The 21330-nt window shown below is 38.8% G+C and overlaps 1 protein-coding gene across 3 annotated transcripts in view; it reads left to right on the top strand.

The window, feature by feature from the left end:
* CCDC88C (coiled-coil domain containing 88C) overlaps positions 1 to 21330 on the top strand; it is an 86956-nt gene that overhangs the window by 49984 nt on the left and 15642 nt on the right. For all 3 annotated transcript variants that reach the window (XM_042881509.1, XM_042881419.1, XM_042881586.1), the window contains 11 exons: positions 635 to 781; positions 2217 to 2361; positions 4917 to 5098; positions 8390 to 8527; positions 9886 to 10956; positions 12796 to 12923; positions 13723 to 13864; positions 15321 to 15509; positions 15878 to 16039; positions 17052 to 17329; positions 21091 to 21234. In XM_042881509.1, coding sequence (XP_042737443.1) covers positions 635 to 781; positions 2217 to 2361; positions 4917 to 5098; positions 8390 to 8527; positions 9886 to 10956; positions 12796 to 12923; positions 13723 to 13864; positions 15321 to 15509; positions 15878 to 16039; positions 17052 to 17329; positions 21091 to 21234 — 2726 coding nt within the window. The remainder of the gene's footprint in view (positions 1 to 634; positions 782 to 2216; positions 2362 to 4916; positions 5099 to 8389; positions 8528 to 9885; positions 10957 to 12795; positions 12924 to 13722; positions 13865 to 15320; positions 15510 to 15877; positions 16040 to 17051; positions 17330 to 21090; positions 21235 to 21330) is intronic.

Genomic DNA, 21330 nt, shown 5'->3' with positions numbered 1-21330 from the left:
AATCCTTCCTATATCTTTCTAATCTGTTTAAATGCTGGTATATTTCTTCCATAGAAAATTATGTCTATGATTGAAGACTTACCTAAAAGTAAAAGCTAACAGTGAAATGTTATAACTTGAAATAACACATAATTTAATAAATGTGTCAAACATGAGCAGGAATACATAGCCAGACTTCATGCTTTGAGCATCTTGTATTTCTGGAGATTAGATACTTAAGTGCATAGAGCTTCATGTACTGCTTTGCAAGAGTGCTGTATAATTAACTTTGGTTTCCAAAGCTATGGCTGCTGTAGAGTAAGCTAATTTTTACTCGGTAAAAACAGATTCAGAAACTTTAATGGATCAGTGGCATGACTTGTGCCATTAATGCTCATGTTTATTTTATGTTATTTGTCTTTTTGATCTAGCTCTGTATGAAGAAAAATCTATTAAATGTCTAAAATTCAGGAAAAAACAAGGAAATAATTGCATTTACTTTCATTAGTGAATCTGAGATAATTAAACATGGAATCATTTCCTGTTAAATGTCAGATTGACAATTTTTTTTCTTGGTTTTTACAACATTCAAGTGATTTGGCCTTTGAAAAGTCACTTTATTGAGAGAAGTTAACATTATTTTTTTCCTCTGTAGGAGTTAAGAGAAGATAACATCATATTGATTGAAACAAAGGCGATGTTGGAAGAACAGCTGACGATGGCAAGAGCTCGTGTTGATAAGTTGCATGAGATAGAGAAGGAGAATTTGCAGTTGAAATCCAAACTTCATGATGTGGAGCTGGTATGCCCTCTCTTTCTCATTACACCTTTCTTTTTTTTACTGCATTCTGTTTTTATGCTGTCACATAAATTGATGTCACAGAAACCAGTGTCAGGGAGATAAATCAGCAGTGCTTGTAAAGATGTCTTTAGTTTGAACTTGATGTACACAGATTCTTAAAATACTTTCACAACATGAGTAGTTTATTGCCAGTGCCACTGTATGAGATAGGTGGACAAACTTAATTTTATGGGAGGTGCTTTCATGCATACTGGCAATAGAGATGTTAATATCTGTCACTTAAGTAGAAATCCCTTAGATACATGAAAGAAAATCTACTGCGGTAAATGAATTTTTTTGCTAGAAACAAAAGCCCACAACCTTTATAATGACTTGAAGTATTCGTCACTACTGTAAAAGCCACAATTCCAAACTTTTAGCCTTGGGTAAACCAGAGATGGCTAATTGCTTCATGGACTAGGAGATCTAAGAAGTGGCAGATTATTGTCTGCAAACAAAAAGAAACACTGAATTTTATAATTCCTCTACTACTAATAAATTTTCTTTCATCTCTTGTGTTTTACTCAACAGTCATCCTCTTGCAACTTTGTTTTGAATTCTTCTGGATTTAACTGTATAAAAATGGGATGCATTGGAAACAAGAACTTTGAGGGTGCAGTGGGGAGTTATGTTTAAAGATTTAAAAATAAAGGATAACATGGTGCTTCAGCACTTCCGTAGTTATTCCATATGGTTATTTTGCATGTTGCTTTTTCAGGGTGGATTTTAGAATTTTTGACTAATGCTGTTTTGAATCTTTACTTCGTCTCTCACAAATGTAAATGACCAAAGTGATGTGCAGAAGCTGTGGTAGCCTCCTTCTCTGGATTTGTTTTTTGGATGACTGAGCTTCCCCCCACCCCCCCCCAAAGTTATGGGGCAGATATCTACTTGCTAATCCATATGACACGAGTTGAAGAAGCTCACTACTGGTATTCAAGGTTGTTTCTGCAATGTCTCCAAAGAGTCAGTATATGATCATAGAATGATAGAATCACAGAATGGCCTGGGTTGGAAAAGGACCACAATGGTCATCTAGTTTCAAGCCCCCTGCAATGTGCAGGCTCACCAGCCACTAGACCAGGCTGCCCAGAGCCACATCAGCTCAGGAGACACCTTGAATTTAGGCAGCCTTACCAGTCTTGGCTTGTACTGGCCCTGTTGTCACTGAGCATCTTTTCACTCCAGTTACCTTCATTTCAAATACATAATGGACTTATCTATAACTGCGGCTACAACAAATATTTAAAACTGTGCATTTATTTTAATAAAAAGTCTCATGCTATTCAGTGAGGCTTTTCTGCCCTCAGTGTATATTGCATTTACCAGTTCAGCTGACAGAACAATCTGAGATCATCTGCATACTTTTTTTTTTCCATTCCTACACCTTGCACAGGATCGAGACACGGACAAAAAGAGAATTGAAGAGCTTCTGGAGGAGAATATGGTCTTGGAGATTGCACAGAAACAGAGCATGAATGAATCTGCGCACCTGGGCTGGGAACTGGAACAACTGTCTAAAAGCACAGATCTTGCTGATAGTGAGTACCAGTTGGGGTTGCTGGTGTTGTATTTCTGTTTGTGGTCGCTGAAAAAGTACACAGGTCACTTGACTGCAAAGGGAACAAAAGAGTTCAAGCTTAGGAAGTTCATTTGGAGAATTTCCCTTCCTGAGCCATCTGACTTTGAACTTAGTTTCTGGGAACTGCTAAAAAGTATTCCTTCGAACTTCTGTTCCTTATGAAATTGTTTAAATGTTTGCTTTTTATGTTGGTTGTCACTGAAAGAGTGACTCTGAGTAAAGTGATGAGTTTAAAAAAAAAAGAAAGCTTTGTAAATGACACAGCAGAAATGTCACACTGAATAGGAGATACTTCTGACTGAATGGCGGGGAGGAGTCTGTGATCTTTAGTATTCTTCAATACAATTAGTGCAGACAGTTAGCTAGTCTTTAAATCCCAGGAAGTAGTGTATGCTGAAGTCATTTATTTTTACTAGATACTGAAAAATGTGTATGGGTAGAATAACTGGCTGATTATTTTTTTGGAATGGTTGATTTGATTTCCATAACCACCACAAACATAACTAATGCTCCCTTTGCTAGTCAGGTTTTATCATTGTTTGCTGTGTCTAACATCTATTCTGTTTATAATACCAGCCTAAACAGCAGTGTTATAGAGAACTTGGGAAATACAGGATATTTCATAGTGTTTGGTGTGCAGATTGTATTGATTTACTCACCTGTTTCTGCTAAGACTTGTATATTTGCATTTGTGTACCAGGAATAATTTAACTGAAGACAAAGGCATAAATTTGAGCAAGCAGATGGTCTGTTTTCAGTAAAGCTATTTAGAAGAATGATTTTGTTTTCTAGAAGAAATCTGAATTATCTTTCTATGATTAGTATCTAATTAATTGTTGCTGTCAATAAATAATCATGCAAAGCAGGTTCACCTCATTTTTAGAAATGAATTCCTCCTTATTTGTAATCAAGGATATTGCTTAGTGAAATAGGGGAGAAGCACTGTTGCCTCAAAACTTGGGAATTTTGTTGAACTTTTTTCCAGGAAAATGTAAAACTTTCTGATATTTTTGCTTGTTTCAAATAGCTGCTTTTGGCCTCTTTCTCATTTGCTTTATTTAATGATGTAGTAGAAGAAACAATGCTAGTTTTGTTCTTTGGTTTTTCTAGCAGTAGAATTACAGAACTTCTCCTATTACCTGAAGAAAAGGCAAGTAAGCAGAGCTGAGAACATTGGTAATCAGTAATCTTTTGTATTGGAAAAAATAAGTGAAGAAAGGGTGATTTAAAAAAAAAAAAAAAAAAAAAAAAAAAAAAAAACCAAGAGCAAACAAAAACCAAAAATTCTTTCCCAGCAGTGTTGTATTCTTCCAGAGATTCTCTTTAAGAAGTTCCTCCTCAGTGCACGTGGCTATCCTGAATACAGCTATCATGTAAAGATAAGAGTCAATTCGCAGAGCTCTTCTGGAAAACCTCTTGTTGGATTTGAAGTAGAGTCTGCAAGGGAAGAGGAAAGTTAAAGATTTTACCTGTTAATTAGGAATCTAATATTTAGATTCTAAAATATATATTTTTTTAAATGGAAAACTCATTTAGATGGGTTTTGTTTCAGGACAACATTGAACTGAATTAAACACCAGGTGATGCTCTATCAAAAGCACAGATGGGATTTTAACGGTCTCAGAAACTTGCCTGTTATAAAGTGCTCAGTGTGCTTTATGCAACAGTGCTGCTTATTTAGCAGGAGTTAATAATTTTCTGAGACTTGAGGACAACACTAAAAGTCAATTTCATATTAAATGTAATTTTGTGGTGAAGGGTAGCAATTATTCCATGTGGAACAGAGTATTACTTCTTTAATTATTCAGTTGCTTAGTAGAGAAATGAACAGAGCAATGCAGATTTTATTGCAGTTTTAGGCAAAGAAGTCATGAGACTTAGGATCTCCAAACGTTCAAAGTAAAATATGCAGTGAAACTTGCGAAAATGTTGTTAGTTCCAAGACTTCAACTGAAGAAAATTCTCTGATCCACTTTCTGATGGCTCCCCTGTGCATGTGTATCCAGTAGGAAAATATTCTCCCTGATTCACCATATTCTCAATAAGTTAGCTGTGAAGGTGAGCTTTGAGCTCAGGTTTTTTTCCCATGACTAAACATGATTGAATACCTGAACTTTCATTGTCTGCATCATCTTGATGTTTTCACAAACACTTCATTTTTTTATTTTCTGGCTTGATTTATTTCCTCTGATACAAGTATAAAAGAGTATCAAAGCATACTCTGCTATTAATATAAATTTCATTACTAGCATAAGTAAAGCGACTTTAGGAGAGTTTAGGAACCAAGCAGCTTTGAAAATGTTTATCTGTTCAGGTACTTCCCTGTTTATTAAATTTATTGATTATCATCTATAGAAGTTAATTCTAATGTATACAAAGTGTTTACTTAACAGTCAATCTGTAATGATAAGGGTTTGACTATGATTGTCTGAGTAAAAGTAAACCTTAAGGACCTAGAAAGGAAGATACTGATCAATTGATCAGAGCCATCTTCCAATGTTCTTGTTTCAACAGCTAGGAAGTCCTTTGTGTTTGAGCTGAATGAATGTGCTTCAAGTCGCATACTGAAGTTGGAGAAGGATAATCAGAGCTTGCAGAACACAATCCAGGAGCTGAGAGATGCCTCCTTGACCTCCAGAGAGGGCAGCCTAAAGTTTGTGGAACTGGAAAAGGAAAATCAGCAGCTTAGCAAAAAGGTAATCCTTACTTACAGGAACAAACAGAGCTCTTCAGTTTTTGGGCACAGTGTGTGCAGGCCTTTACAGCATTCCTGAACGATGAGGGATTCACTGATACTCTCCGTAAGACTGGACACGTTTCTGGCCCCTTCTAGTTAATCTTGTTCTGACAGTAGTGTATTCTATTGCCTTCTGCTTTACCATCTACTTGAGTACATCATTCCAAGCAAAAGTGACTGTTTCATCAAAGCAGCCTTTCAGTGCTCATTTGCCAATAGATTGTGCTGTTGATTTTGTCCCTTTTTGTCGTCTTCTGGCTGTCAGTAATAGTTGGTCTACCAGGTGAGGACACCACAGCTCTTTTGAAATTTCTTGTTCATTTGAAAGTTTTAATATTTTCATGTAAGTCAAATAAAACAAAATTTAAGTCAGCTTAGTATATTTTTCTTCGCTGTCTGTAGTCCTGGATCAGCTCTTAAATTTGTCCTTTTGGCCCTTAGGTATTCTGCAATATCTTCTTCCCTGCAAATATCTGGTTTCTTTTAATCCCAGGTAGCAAACATGCCATCACTTTTTACATGTATTTGTCAATATTATACTGTATTATTAACTGTTCATTTAGCTCAAATGCCAGCTCAGCCTATGTGTGAAACATAGTGGTCCATTCATCTCCAACTAATAGATCCATTTTTGTCTGGCTATTCTGAACTCTGATGAGTTGAGCCAAATGGGGAAAGAGAATGTTTGCCAGTCTGAATATAAAAAAAAAAATTTCCCTGTCTTTTTTTTTTTTTTTTTTTTTCTTCCATATTCCCACCTTTGGTAAATCATCTAGAGAACAGACTCTTTTTCTATCTCTCCCACTGCTGCTATAACCTGTGTGCAACACTAATACAAGGAGTCCTCTGGCCTACATATGGGGTAACTGAATGCTTTGAAGGGCAAGGTGAGGAAGAATTTTTATATGAAATGCTGGTCATAAATTACTGGATCATACCTGTCAGCCAGGGAGAACTGGGATCTGTCACTGGATTGCTCCATCTTCTGCAGGGATTCCTTTGTTGTCAAGTTGAGAGACTAGTTCTGCTTCTTGGGTTTCTTCTGTGTGCAAAGAAAATGGAAAAATTTCAGTTCAGCTTACTCTTCCTTCCATGCACACTTTTATGACCCTTTGAGTATGACTAATTCACTGTAGCTCATAATTTACATGCTTAAAATTTGAGATCAAGAAATACAGAGCGCTCAGCAGATACCTGTGGTGTGCAGCAGTTTGAGTCATTTGAACAACTGTGGTCAATCTTTGGCTTTGCCACAGGCACATTCCTGTGGGCACCTCCAGTTATGGCACTGTATTGGTGCTGGCAGCTGTGATCCCAGCGTTAGTCTGATGTTTTCAGCAGTGGTTGAATGTGCTGACATGGTGGGCTCACCTACAGGTTTAGTAGTTAAATAAGATAATAGCCAGTAGTGGGGAATGATTGTGTGGTATGAAGGGACCACTGTAGACCAATGAGAGAAAATGGCAGTTAAAAATACTGCTTTCAAGAGCAGCTGAAGCGTGTGGAAAGGTGTAAATTGAGCTCTATCAGAGAAACACAGAGCATGATGGGAGTTGCTGACTTACTGCACATCTCCTGTTCAGGAAGATCTGGAAAAAAAAACATAGCAGCATTCTATAGTCTGAGGAGACACTCAGTTGTCTTCCAGCATATGGAGGTCTGATGCTCTCTATATAAAATAATCCTCATTTGCAGTGGTTGCGTTTGATTTTTTTTTTTTTTTTTTAACCTTTTCTTCCTCAAACATACTTTTGTATTTCTCTTGCACATGTCCTCTTACTGAGAGGATATGATTGTCAGCAGAGGAAGTATCTGTGGTTAATTACAGAGTGGTTACTGCAGTACAAAGAGGTGAGAGCAACAATTCTGAAGGGCAGTTAAAGACGCATACAAAGAGCAAGAGATAGAAAAGTGTTTTTCTCTCAACTTTTTGTGTGATTTTAAAAACAAAAAAAAAAAAGAAATTGTGATACCCTTGGTAAAGTCATTTCACTATCATCCACTGGCTGAGAGTTACCGAGAATTTTGACCAGAGTATGCTTGGCTGTCTACTGATCTGCTGCTTGGAAAGATCACCTAACCAGAATGGGATTATTTAGGTAGCACAAGAGGGGGTGGTGTGAAGGAAAAGTCCTGTACATCTTTTTCTTCTTTTCTCTGAGGGGAGCTAATTATAGAAAACTCTCAGGCACAGTCTAGTAGCAGCAGTAAGTGCCTGTTCTCCCTGCATTCTGAACTTCTTGGAATGGAACAACTTGTAAACAGTAATTTCTTACTTGCCTCCAGTGCTCTCAGAAGTGCTAATGAAGACTAGCTATTACTGAGTTACTGAACTTGTGTTCCAGTCTTTTCTGAACAGCTTCTTCGAGACCAATGATCCTAAACACGGTCACATTTCTAAATGTTAAGCCCTTCTTATCTCCCATCTGGGCAGCCCCTGCTTGTTTAAACACTTCCTGTAATGAGGCAGATGTTGATAGAGGCAGAGCCCAGCCTCTGGCTATTTCCCACTTATAAGAATTAACAGCATTCTCATTGACATTTTCACTGTTGGCAAAGTTCGTAATACCACCATAGAAAATTAAGCTGTAGGGTTTCACAGTACTTTAGAAGGATAAAAAGGAATGTTTCCTGAACTGGAGATCCTGGCTCTTTGAATCTCTGGCTTCTAAAGAGCTGCTGCTTTACAGTGCTCAGTTCATTATTAGTACAGCTTTCACAAGGGAGTAGTAAGAAGACATCATTCACTGTAGGACTGGGCTCTTGTTCACAAATCACTGAAGTGCAGAATAGTCACCTGCTGGGAAAACAGAGGACCAACATATCAGAGGGAGAGGGAAGGTAAACTTGGAAACCAGTTTTCCTCTGTTCATCACATTTTAAAATTCTTTTGCTCACTGAACTGTTTTAAGAACCTTCTCGGTATTTGCTGGTTAAGTGAGGCCTTCAGTGATGGAGAGAGTAGGAAACACGTCCCTCAGAAAAGTGAGCATCAGAAATTGTAGCCACTGACAGAAGCAAAATGACACTGAGGCTGGTGAATCATTTTTCATCACTGTGTGCCTTATTCTAATAAGCACTGTGAGAAAATGCAACTCCTTCTTCAAACTGCGCTTCAGGAAGGGAAGGATTATATCCTGCAGCCATAGTCCTCATCTCATTCTCCTTGGTTGTTCAGAATACTTTTAAGTGTGGACTGTCACCATATCAAGGTGTGGCTGATGTGTTTTGCTGTGTTTTCTCCACACAGATCGAAAAGTTGCAAAATCAAATTGAAAAAGAGAAGCAAAGTAATCAAGATCTGGAGACCTTGAGCGAAGAGTTGATAAAAGAGAAAGAACAGTTACAAGTTGTCATGGAGACTCTGAAAGCTGACAAAGACAGACAGGTACAGACTTCACAAATGTAATCTAAAAGTGTATGCTCAATTGTGGGAATTTACTGATGCCATTTAGAATGCTTGGTTCTCTCAGGGATACAGGGCATTTGAGAGCTATTATACATAAATTTAACTTGTTCAAATATAGAAAAAAAGCCCAACAAGTTTGGCTAGCTACTGCTTCTCCTGTTGCCGTAAGGACATCTTCAGGCTGTTGTAAGAATGAATCTTCCTTTAAGGAAAAAAGGTCTGAACTTTACTAAATGGGCACTGACTGGTTTTAGGATATGCAGATAAAACTACATATTGTTGCAGAAGATTGGTCTTCTGCCAGCTGGATGTCTTGACTTTAATTTTATTCAACCTCTTAGTCTACTTTAAAATATGCTGAGAAAGCACTTACATCTTCTAGTTTGATAGTTTGAATGCCTTTCAGCTCTAAAATGCTTAAATGCAGTGCTTTGAAGCAACTGTTACAGGCTCATGCCAAATGTCATCTGTATTAAGTAGACTAATGATGAAAATACATAAGTACATCATTGAAAGGCAGGGTGTATATTTTTGTATTGGAATTTGTTCCAAGTTTTGTGGAATGAAGGTTAAATAACAAACTGCCTTATTTATGTAGTGCTTTTCATCTTGAAGGGATCTTCTGCAGGCTTCTGTCTGGGAAATTGTACTTTTCCACCAAAGTCATGAGTTTCAGTTAGATTGCTTGTGGATTTATTGTGTTAACAGCTAATGATTCACAGGTAGAGCAAGAAGTCAAAACAACAGCGTTATCAGTCACCAGAAGAGGGCAGATTCTGATCTTTCAGGCCCAAGTCCTTTTTAATTTTTGTGGATGTTTTTTAGATAAGATTTGCAAATTGCTGTCTAAATTGTGATTTCTTCAGCTGGAATTCAACCAGTTACATAAATGTACTGCTTTTACTGAAAGCGTAATGAGATACATAACTACTACAAATTTTCCGTACTTTCAGGGTTTCTAAAGTGGGTCTTCAGATCACAAAGACAGGAATGTAAACCTAAACAAAAAGACAACACGTGATTGATAACAAATCATCCTCTTCAAGGTGTTCTCTGAAGGCCTTTTGTCTCCTTTATCTCCCTGCTTAGATCTTCCCTAGTAGAAAGAATACAGCACCATTTTTCAGTCCATAAGAGTACCAAGATACCAGGGGTAGCAATTTTTTTAATTAGTTTGGGTTGTTGGTTTAGGTCAGAAATTTTTCTTGTGTAAAATAGATGTTTTTATTAACAAGCAGTTTTTTTTATTTTAACAAGCATACTTTAGAACTAAATTATGGTGAATGTGTAGCACTTACATGACTTATTTTTGGGTTGTTTGTTTTTTTTTAATATAGATAAAGGACCTTAAACAAGAAAATGATCACCTGAATCAAGTGGTCTTATCCCTGAGACAAAGATCTCAAGTGAGCAGCGAGGCAAGAGTGAAAGATATTGAAAAAGAGAACAAGATCCTTCATGAAACAGTTACAGAAACTAGTTCCAAAGTCAACAAGCTAGAATTTGAGAAGAAGCAGTTGCAAAAGGATTTTGACCAGGTTAAAGAAAAAGTGGAAAGAGTGGAAGAAATGGAGAAAGAGCTCCACCGGCTGGAGAAGGAGAATGAACAGCTCACAAAGAAGGCAACAGCAATGAAAACAGTAACAAAAAAAGTGGAAGTTCTTCAGCAGGAAAATTGGGATCTGGAAATGGAAAATAGGAAACTCAGAAAATCCCTGGACACATTCCAGAACGTTTCCATCCGGCTTGGGGACCTGGAAAGGGACAACAAGCAGTTGGATGAAGAAAACCTGGAGCTTAGAAGAGTTGTGGAGACCATGAGATTTACCAGCACAAAAATGGCACAAATAGAAGCTGAAAATAAAGATTTGGAGAGGGAAAAAGAGGACTTAAGGAAGAATGTGGAAATGTTAAAAGTGCTGAGTAAGAAATCAGAAAGGCTGGAGCTAAGTTATCAGAGTATCAACTCTGAAAACCAGAGACTTCAGCAAATGCTGGAGAACAGCAACAAAAAGATCCAGGATCTAGAAAAAGAAGTACAGGCAACAGAGAGTGAAAATCAAGTCCTTCAGAGAAACCTTGAGCAGCTGAAGATTTCTGCTAAAAGTCTGGAAAGGTTAGAAAAAGAGAACAAAGTCCTAGAACAAGAAATATCTCAGCTTGAGAAGGACAAAAAAGTGCTGGAGAAAGAAACAAAACGGCTTTGGCAGCAAGTGGAGCTGAAAGATGCTATTTTGGACGATAGTACAGTAAAGTTGGCAGTTGCTGAGAAAGAAAACAAGACACTAGAAAAGGAAATAGCTCAATTCAGAGATTCATCTAATAAGCTGAAAGAATTTGAAAAGGACAACAAAGATCTCATAAAGCAAGTTACAATTGATAAAAGAACACTAGCTACATTGAGAGAGGTAAGAAAAATAATAATACAATGTTGTTTTATATTACAGCTTCATGAAGTGGCAAAGGAAGCCATCTGTCCTATGACTGTTTATGACTGTATAAGAGATCTTCACAGCCTTGCTGGGAAACACTGCATAGTGTAGTCTTGAAAGGTGCAACCTTCCAAAAACTCGGTGACCACAAATGAGTGTCTCCCAATGAAATGTTCTTAATGCAGAGTAGAGTTTTAACACAGCTCCCACATTGCTGATGCTGTCTCTGACTACCAAATTGTTTGCTTACATGAAAGTTTCCAGTTAAGCCTGGAAATGAGCGCATTTGTTCAGAACATGCTAACATCCCCATTCTAAAACAGACTTCTCTGGGACCTGAATCATCCCAGGTAACCAACTTGGCCCTTTCAGTAACAGCTGAACTGAACTTTTCTTTAGGTCTTCCTGCAGTGTTTTTCCCCCATAAGATTCCACACAGAGTGAAAGAGTCGTAAGCAGCACTGTTAATAATCAGCAGTGATGTCTTCCTGTGCCTCTATCCACTGCAGCATACAGTATTCATGCTTTTGCCTGTAGTCATCCTTTAAAAATACACCATTTTCATTACCACATTGGCAAACCAACTATGTGTGTGCCAGAGCCTGGCAGTCTTAGAAATGGCATGTGAGCTGAATCAGGCTGTTGCAGCTTTTTGTTATTGCCTGCTCCAGCTGCTGCTGTTCTGCCAGGAACAGGATTTCCTGTGAAAGAGCATTTAAAGTAAAACTGTCAGTGTTACAGTAGCTTGGTGAAATGAGTAAGTTCAGCGAGGCTAATGCAGTAAGCAATTACTTATTTGGGTATCTAGTTTTATTTTACTATTTGAAGCAGTAGTATAATTTTCTGGATGAAAAATATTTATCAGAAACAAGTTGCTTCTATTCTGCTTTCCATACAAATAAATAAAATAATAGCATTTCTGAAAAGACTCCTTTATAATCTTTCAGTTCTCAAACAGCTGCAAACTTCCAGTTATGCAGCTCATACATAAACATATCTTCTCCCATTTACTTTCTGTGGAAGAGTTCCTGTGTGTTGAAGAAGGGATTTGTTTACAAACCATAGATGAGCATTGATCTTAACATTTTTTTCCATGGTTGTTTAAACATGTGACTAAATTTATCATATCCAGAACTGTTGAATACCTACATATGTTTAACAAAGTGTCTGTTATTGTGGATTTATTCTTCTGTTTCGTATTCAGGTTTATTTTTTCTTTCTTGATTTGCTTCAGTAATTTTGGGCTTTTTCCATTTCTGGTTGAAGAAAACTTTTGAGCAGAAACATGAGCAATGTAGGTCTTCGATGGTATGTTTGCAATTCAGAAAATTTTGAGCGTCAGGAACATCTGAACTTCACAATGCACCGACAATGATTTGTCCTTTTTAAACATGTGGCTGGTACTGTCCTCACTTCTTTTTGGGCTCAGAGAGGTGGGAACTCCCTCTGGTGGTGCCAAGTGCCCTGAGCTGCACACGGCCATCATGCTGGCAGCAAGCAGGAGTCTCCTGGCCTGCTCTCATCCCCTCTTTTGACAAGTGGGAAGGATTCCAGCGCTGGCGGTAGTAAATCAGTACAGTGAGCAAGACTGAGGTCAAAAGAAGAGTTTTTAAGATTTATTCTGAGTAAGCTATAAATAAAAGCCATCAGTTCAATTTTGCACTCATCTGGCACTGATGAAGATTTTAGACTGACCTTCTTGGGACTGAGATTTTATCTCACAACTTTTTTTTAGTGTTCTTGAAAAAAATCTTATTGTGCTGGATAATTATCACCATCCTTTGCACAGCAGCTAATTATTTAGTACTGTTACAGGATTTGGTTCTGGAGAAGCTGAGAAGTCAACAGTTGTCTAGTGAGCTGGACAAACTGACCCTGGAACTGGAGAAGATAGGATTGAGCAAAGAGCTGCTGCTACAGGATGACAATGGCAATGATGACACGTGAGGAAACTGAGATCTTCTAATCATTCTTTTGACTCTGAAGGCCTTTCCTCAGCTGAATTCTCAAGCCCTCTGCCTTTCATTTTGGTTCTCATCTGTCTCTCTTCAGTTCTCCATACCCGTATTTCTCACATTAAGCATGTTTTTCTATGCTTGGCAGTATACTTCAAGTTTTATTTGGAGGAAGGAGAAAGTGCCATTTTCGCTGTCCATACCAGTCAATCCCTTTTGTTGAGCAGCTAGATAGCTATTCTGTGATCCACTGTGTATGTTCCTCCAGGTATTCTTTACATGTAAGAATAGTGTCTAAGTGTCCATTAGGTGGTGTGTGTCATGACTAATAGGTGATCCAACCACCTGTTAATATAAACACACAGCTGTGAACAAAGAAACCCTAACAAGAAATGTGTACAGGCCTCTTAGTAAGACCTAGTTAGAGAAACAAACTCGCCTTTCAGGAGCCTTTAATGCTTTATTGCAGATTTTTCTCTGTGTTAAATATGTAAAAAAGAGACATGAGAAGAAATCTGTTGTGTAATTATGGTAAAAACAGAAAAAAAAAACCTTAAAATCATATGGTTGTTAGATATTTCTATTGAATTATGCTTATGTGACCCTCATTAAAATTGACAGAATTTTCTTAAAGCCTGTTTCCCAGGTATAATGTATTGGGGGTATCTGCAGCAATAGAGGAACAAGCAAATGTATAATGTATCTTACAATTAGACCAAGTCTTCCATGTGGATGGTTTCTCGTTTCTTATTGGCAGATAGTGAAAAGCATTTCTCTTGTCTTTCAGAAAATACAAGATTCTGGAAAGCAAAACTGAATCAGCACTGAAAACAACACTAGCTGTGAAGGAGGAAGAGATTGCAGTGCTGGAAGCTCAAGTGAAAGACACCCTGAACTTGAATCAGCAGTTACAAAATGATCTAAATATGGTAAGAGTAGTTCTGCACATTCATTTTGAAAGTGAGCAAGAACAAGTTGTGTGTACTTTTCTCTCCTACCGCGTTCATACACCTTACGAAAACTTTTCTGACTTAAATGTTTTCGCATGTAGCAGTCTGTATAATGACACCAATTTCACAGAATTGTAGAATCACGGAATTGTTCAAGTTGGCAAAGACATTCAAGATCATCAAGTCCAACCGCAACCTGACCATGCTACCCTAACTCTAACAGCCCTCTGCTAAGTCATGTCCCTGAGCACCACATCCAAATGGTATTTAAACACATCCAGGGATGGTGACTCAACCACCTCCCTGGGTGGCCTCTTCCAGTGCTTAACAACCCTTTCTGTAAAGAAGTTTTTCCTGATATCCAACCTAAACCTCCTGCAGTGCAACTTCAGGCCATTTCCTCTTGTCCTGTCACCAGTGAGAAGAGACCAACCCCACTCTCGCTGCAGTCACCTTTCAGGTATCTGAAGAGAGCAATAACATCTCCCCTCAGCCTCCTCTTCCGCAGACTAAACAGCTGCAGTTCCTTCAGTCTCCCTTCGTAGGACATATTCTTCAGGCCCTTCACAAGACTTCTTTGGACCTGCTCCAGCACCTCAATGTCCTTTCTGTATTGAGGTGCCCAAAAGTGAACGCAGTACTCGAGATGGGGCCTCGCCAGTGCCGAGTACAGGGGCAGGATGACTTCCCTGGTCCTGCTCACCACACCATTCCCGATACAAGCCAGGATGCCATTGGCCTTCCTGGACCACCTGGGCACGCTGCTGACTCGTATTCAGCCATCAGTACACCAAGGTCCCTTTCTGTCAGGCAGCTTTCCAGCCACTCCTTCCCACGCCTATAGGATTGTCTGAGGTGGTTGTGACCAAAATGCAGGACCTGACAATTTGCCCCATTTAAACTCAAGCAGTTTACCTTGGACCATCGATCTGGTCTATCCAGGTTCTTCTGTAGTACCTTTCTCCCCTCTGTCAGATCAACATTCCCTCCCAGCTTGGTCACATTTCAGGAAAATTATTAGGCTGAGTTCCACGGCAGAAATTTTTAAGGTAAGGACTACTTGCAGATCTGTTTCCCGATGGTTTTTTTTCATTGTCACAGTGTTGTTTTTCTGTCTTACTTAATGAAAGCATAGTCTGAAGAACAATGCATTTTACACTTCCCACCTAAGAACAGGCTGCTTGTTAGGTGACAGCGAGCTTGAGTCAAAAGGCACCTTACCAGGTAGCCAATAGACATGGATTCCTCCACCTGTCTATTTCTTAGTTTCCCTGCCTGTGAAATGAAGATAATGGTCCTTCAATCCTTTGAAATGCCTATAGTTAAATAAAGGGTATGCGTTTCTTCTCTTTAAGATAAAATCTTAATATATCTCTTTAATATAAAATCCCACTATTGAATTAGCAGTGAAGGTTTTTCATTGTTTGTTTTGAAGATAACGAAGGACCTTGATGCACTTAAGCAGAATCAGCAGGATGGGCAGCAAGCTCAGAATTCACTGAAGTATTCTACAGAGAAGCTCATTCCCAACCACCAGATGAATGAGAAATTGGACACAGGACACCGAGAGGCTACCATGGAGCTGCTGAAATTGAAAGACAGGGCAATTGAATTGGAAAGAAATGTAAGCTTTCTATTTCCTGTTATCCTGCATACTTTCTTGTGACCGTGAGTGGGTTGTTGGGACCTGGGTTTTGAACTTAGAAGAATCTGGTGGGTTTTCTGTAGCACCTGATTCTACCAAATTTTTCTGGTATCTCATAGGACTTCTCATAGTCCAAGACATTATGTCTTGAATGACATCTCTCTAGGGATGAATCCAGGTATCAACATCTGTTATACCTTGATTTAGTTGTGAAAAGAGATATCTTTTGCCCTTTGATTGCAGAATGATCTTCGCTAATTACTTCTTATCCTTGATAGGACTGCAGGCAATCAAAACAGCCATTTTGTTTCTTCCTTATCACCCTTTCAATCCCATCTGTCTTTCAGAATGCAGCCCTGCATACTGAGAAGCAATTACTTAAAGAACAGCTGAAGCATTTGGAAACACAGAATGTCTCTTTCAACAATCAGATCCTGACACTACAGAAGCAAAATATGTTCCTTCAGGAACACAATACTGCCCTGCAGACACAGACAGCCAAACTCCAGGTCAGGATAACCTTGTACTTATGTGCAAGGTGTAACCAGAAGGTGGAGCTTAGATTGAGACCTGAATTTCTCCAAGCTAGGAGGGAAATTGATTCTATAGCTGATTTATTTTTATTATAAATGTTGTTATTTAGAGAGAAACTTCTACAATAAGGTAACAATGCAGCAAAATACAAATGTTTTTTCAGAAGCTGTACTAAAATAAAAGCATATATGCTGTTTTCGTGTTAATGCCATATCTGTGAAGAAGACTTTGGAAGAAGTGGGAAGGGGACAAAAGTTATCATCTCCAAGAGGCATTGTAGCTATGGGTTCTGAGGGCGATTCTTAGACTTCAGACAGTATGTTAAGTTGTTGGTGGAAAGCAGATGCTTTTAAATGTAGCTTCTAATTTAAAAAAAAAAAAAAAAAGCTATTAATTTGAGAGAGCACGGTTTTAAAGGTCAGCATTGGATTAGCTGTCATGTCTTTATATTGTGAATTCTTTTTTATTTAAGCTTTTCAACTTGCATGTTCTCAGAATTTTTGGTTCCCCATACTTTGTTCTCACTTGTAATTGAAGTATGCAAACAACATAAAATTTGATTTGATTTGGAATCAGGCTTGTGAGAACTGCTGCCCCTGTACACAGTGATGCAGTTGGTTTTGTTGACTTTGGTTGAACTGAAGTTCTTACTTACAGGTACATGAACATGGAGTAACTTCAGCATTTGTGTGTGATTGTCAGAGATAGAGCTCAGTTGCAAATATTCTAGTTTATCTGGATTTTCAGGCTCTTGGTCCATAACAGGCCACTGCTAGCATGGTGGTGTGTGTGTGCATGTATAATATGGTGTATGCTGATACTGACGGCAATACGGAAGTGATGCCCAAGCTTCCATAAATATCTTAAGTCTGCAAAGCAAACAGTGTGTTCTTGATTAACTGTGTGCTGGTATACTCTGCTAGTACATGTCTATTGCATGTACCAGTAGGTGTAAGTAACACTTGCTTTTCATTTGAGAAACTTTAGGTAGAAAATTCAACCCTCAACTCCCAGAGTGCTTCATTGATGGCCCAGAATGCTTTACTCCAGAATCAGCAAACAGCCAAGGAGAATGAAAATGAAAATCTACTGAAGCAGAAGGAGCAGCTTAAAGCTGAATATGAGTCATTGCTTCAAGACCACGAACACCTTGCTTCATTACATGAACGTCAGTCCACAGAATATGAATTGCTAATAAACCAGCACAGCTGCCTGAAAACCTTGCACAAAAATCTGGATCTAGAACACAAAGGTCTTGGGGAGAGGTATGTTCACTGCACAGGAGAGCTAGAATGTGCTCATGCTATGGTCTTAGTCTTAATTGTTGGCTTCCAGTTGTGAACAGAAATTATTGTTTTATTAGAGTAACTTTTTCCCTTGAAAATGTGTTTTCTTATTCTTGCCATTATTAGGAGATAAGATGAGGATATATGCAAAGCTGTAGACTTCAGGCCTGACGGTGGCAGATCACAGATGACTGATGATGTTTAGCATACATGAGTTTGGATCTTGGGGATGCTTTGTCAGAAGTAGCTTAAATCTCTTTACTTCAACTAAAGATCTTTGCTATAATAACATTCTGCCTTAAAAGATTTTTCTAGTTCTAGCAGGTAGTATCTTTTGTAGTTGTACGGTGATTTCTATAAGTCAAATGGGTAATTACCTAATTATGTGTATCTTGGTGAACAGTATAAATAATTGAAGACTGTTAATTCGAGCTCGTGACAAGGGAGGCTCTCTGAAGGAACCTCTGTTGAGCTTGCCCTGAGATAATAATGTATTATTTATTTTCATCTATCTACCATCTAAGACTTCTGCTTCAGACCCTGCAGCTGAATTGTGAAATAAGAGTGTTCTCTTCATTATTTAACACTAGTTACAGTCATTTTTCTGACAGTTGTCTGTGGATTGAACAATAAATACTGTAGTACTGCATAAATCCCACTCTGCCTCAAAATATTAAATATATACGTTTTATATACTTCTTAAAATTATTTTTTCTCCTCAGAATATCTGTATTCAGAATCGGTTTCTGTGCAGGAACACAAGTTGAGTTCATAGTAAGTCAGTGTTGATCCTTCAGAACGGACTTAAGCCTGGTGCTAAGCTTCTTCCTGAAGACAGCAGATCTGGCAATATAATGTGCAATAGAGTGTGATAAAACACGGAAGTAATGTAGAATCGTAGTAAACCTGTTGTGATTAAAATGGGTTGTGTGACAGGACAGCTGCTTCAGCTGCTTGGATGTCAACTAAATGAGCTGTAAACGATTACACAGACACTGTTCCTGCTTACCTAGTCTCTCAGACTGATTAATGATTCTCTTTGATACAGGCTTTGCTTAAAATTATCACAATGCAGTGTGTAGGGGCAGTTTGTTAGGCACCGTTTATTGATGAGTACCAACTATTGAACAGTCCTGACCTAAGGGAAAGAGTGGCTTACTGAAAAAAAAAAAAAAACACCAACAAAAAAAGGTTATCTCTAGTGATAACTGGTCAAATCACCTTAGTAAATGTTAACCATTTGGACTCTGTTACTGAGATATGACTGTCAGTGAGAGACAGATGGTAACCTTCTTTGTACTCAAAGCAGGTTGGTTTTGGCAGTTTTAAGAGTGTAGTGTTCTTTTCAGCAGGTCAGCTAGCAAAGAGACTTGTCAAGGTGGTGTGTCCACGGGCAGCCTGTATCTCCATTTGACTGCCAGTAGAAACAAGCAGCTTAAGTTAGCTTTTGGTCTCCTACCTTCATGTACAGCCAAGGTCACTGAGGTTACACGTTGTGGGCCATATTTGACACAATCAAAATGTTTTCTGAATCTGAGCAAGTTTAATGAAACCTTCCTCAGCTGTGTCTGCATTGTCTTAGCCTTGCAGTGTGGGTTTAAAATGAGTTGAGTATAACTCCAGTAAAATGCCTGACATGGCCCAGTAAACCATAGAGATGTGGGTTTGATTTAGGAAGAAAAGTGTGTTTAGTAAGTTAGCACCATTTACCATTAATAGCAGTTTCTTCTGCAGTGAGCACAGAAAGGCTGGACCTCTTTTGCCTGCATTTTTAAGATTACTTTACATATTGCTCATTACTAAGGGGAGGTAATAACTTAGTAACAACAATTGATTGGCAGATGCTTGAGGTTTTCTCTGTGGCTTACTCTGGAGAGGACTGTAATCCTACAGAGATGCTGGAAAAAAATTGATCTCGCTGGAAAAGCAGAATCCCTGCTGTGCAAGGTTACATATTGCAGTGATTTGTAGTATTATGTTCTCTTTGCCACACCTGGGCAAAGCTGGGTGCTTTTTAAAGTTTCCTCAGTTACAAGCATCCACCAGCAGTATTTCTCCTGACAAATTAGCAAAAGGAGTGAAAAGAAATGTGATTGTTCAGGTTGAGAAGTGGACTGTGTCAGAGCCGAAGTGTGATTTGTGTGCATGTGTAAGAACTTTAATAAACACTTTCTGTGTGCTTAAAATTGGATGAACATGTATGTTGAGTAGGCTACAGGCAGGGATGCCTTTTCTGGTGGTAAAGCTTGTCAGGTTGCATAAATTTAGCTCAAATACTCAGTTCTGCATCTGGAATACAGGTATGTTTGCTTGGGGTTTTCATTTGGGCACCAGAGTTGCAGAATTGCTACACTTTCACAGGTGGTCCCTTGTTTCTTTCCCTATCTCCTGGTATCTTGGGAAGCATCTGTGACCAACCACGGCAGCTCTTACGTTCAAAGAAAGCATGTACAGCTGGGCCAGACTGTTAAAAATGTACCAGTATACTGATTCCCTCTGAGAAGCCCTCATTAAAAAAGATGGCTTGGAGAAAAATGAACAGAGTTCTATCATAGGGATATGGCAAAAGAATTCACAACACAGGCTGTACAGAGGTGGCCAGGGTAATTTCTGCCAAGGGACTGACAGTGGAGTTTGTCTTCTCAGGCTCTGGATTGGAACATGGTCTTTCTTAAATCCTTCTTGGAGCTGGATGTGAAACCTTTCTTTGCTTTCAGGTTCTTCCATTTGTCGTACAGACATTGAATTTGAAATGTCCTGGGGCTGAATGAATGAAGAACATAAATAAGGTTAATTAAACTCCACTGCTGCCACTGCGAATGAATAGTCAAGAGTAGCTTTTGTGTGAGAGACAGGTATTTTCTGTGTGGCCCTTCAATTGTGCTGGAATTTGGGACAGGCTATAATTTGATCCTGGGAGGAAGAAAATGGTAGCCTGAAAGAAGAACAAGCTGGCGGGAGTCAGTGTGTTTGGTGCTGTCTGCTACTTTTGATTTTTTTGTTTTGAAGATTTAGTGGCTGCAGAGTAACTGTGCTCTGCTGAGATGAAAGTCAGCAGTGGCAGGTAAGATGCGCAGATGATGCTTGTTTGCTCCTGTTCAGGCACTGCTTTATCACTACTTTGTCACTCAGCTGCTGTTTTAAAAATGCAGGAGCAATGCTTCTCTGTGCCTGATGCAGGTACATCTGCCAGGGATACTTTGGGGCAATAGCCTATAATCACTGTCACAGAAAAACCTGCTGGTGAGTTTGACATCCACTGCACCAGTGTCCCCAGTGGCTTCTGCTTTTTTTTTTTTTTTTTTGTGTGTGTGTGTGTGTGTGTGTGTGTGTGGTCACAACAGGAAAAAATCTGTGCACAGCTTGCAGCTGTACAAAGTGGTCTCAATCCACCTCATATTCTGCACAGTATTTCCTGAATGCAGGCAGCTTAGCAGCTCCAGGGAAGCTGAGCCCACCTAATCCATGCTGTGCCACCTGTCAGGGGAGTTGTTCCATAGCTCAATTATTCAGTGATCCGGAGGTGAAAGTCGTGCAGACTTGTGGGCAAAGCTGTTTCCATGCAGACTGTGGAATTCTTCAGCCTTGGTAAATTTTTGAATACACATATTTGTACAAAACTAAAAAGACAGGTAGCCACTAATTTCTGATGTTTGTGGTACCACCTATTAACACATCTTAAAATAGATGAAGAAAAAAGTATAAAAGGAAGCTGAGAATATGCTATTTGCCTTTTGTAGATATAACAGTTTAATGAAACAGAAGGCAGAACTGGAAGAGTTGGAACTAGCTCTAAAAACTGAGAGAGAGGTCCTGCAAGAAGAAAGGAGATCGAATGCAATAACTGCTGGGGAAAATCAGAAGCTGAGGGAGGAACTGGACAGGTATGGCTCCCCCACTGAATTCTTGTAACAATTGTTGAAAAGTCAGTGATGCAAAATACGTTTTTTCTCTGTTGCATTGTATTAATTTTAGCTCCA

Source organism: Lagopus leucura, unplaced genomic scaffold (assembly GCF_019238085.1).
Source record: "Lagopus leucura isolate 7727_CA_CO unplaced genomic scaffold, USGS_WTPT01 Super-Scaffold_1, whole genome shotgun sequence".
Classification (NCBI taxonomy): Eukaryota; Metazoa; Chordata; class Aves; order Galliformes; family Phasianidae; genus Lagopus; species Lagopus leucura.
Note: the sequence above shows the minus strand (reverse complement) of the source record. Positions and strands in the feature narration are given on the sequence as shown.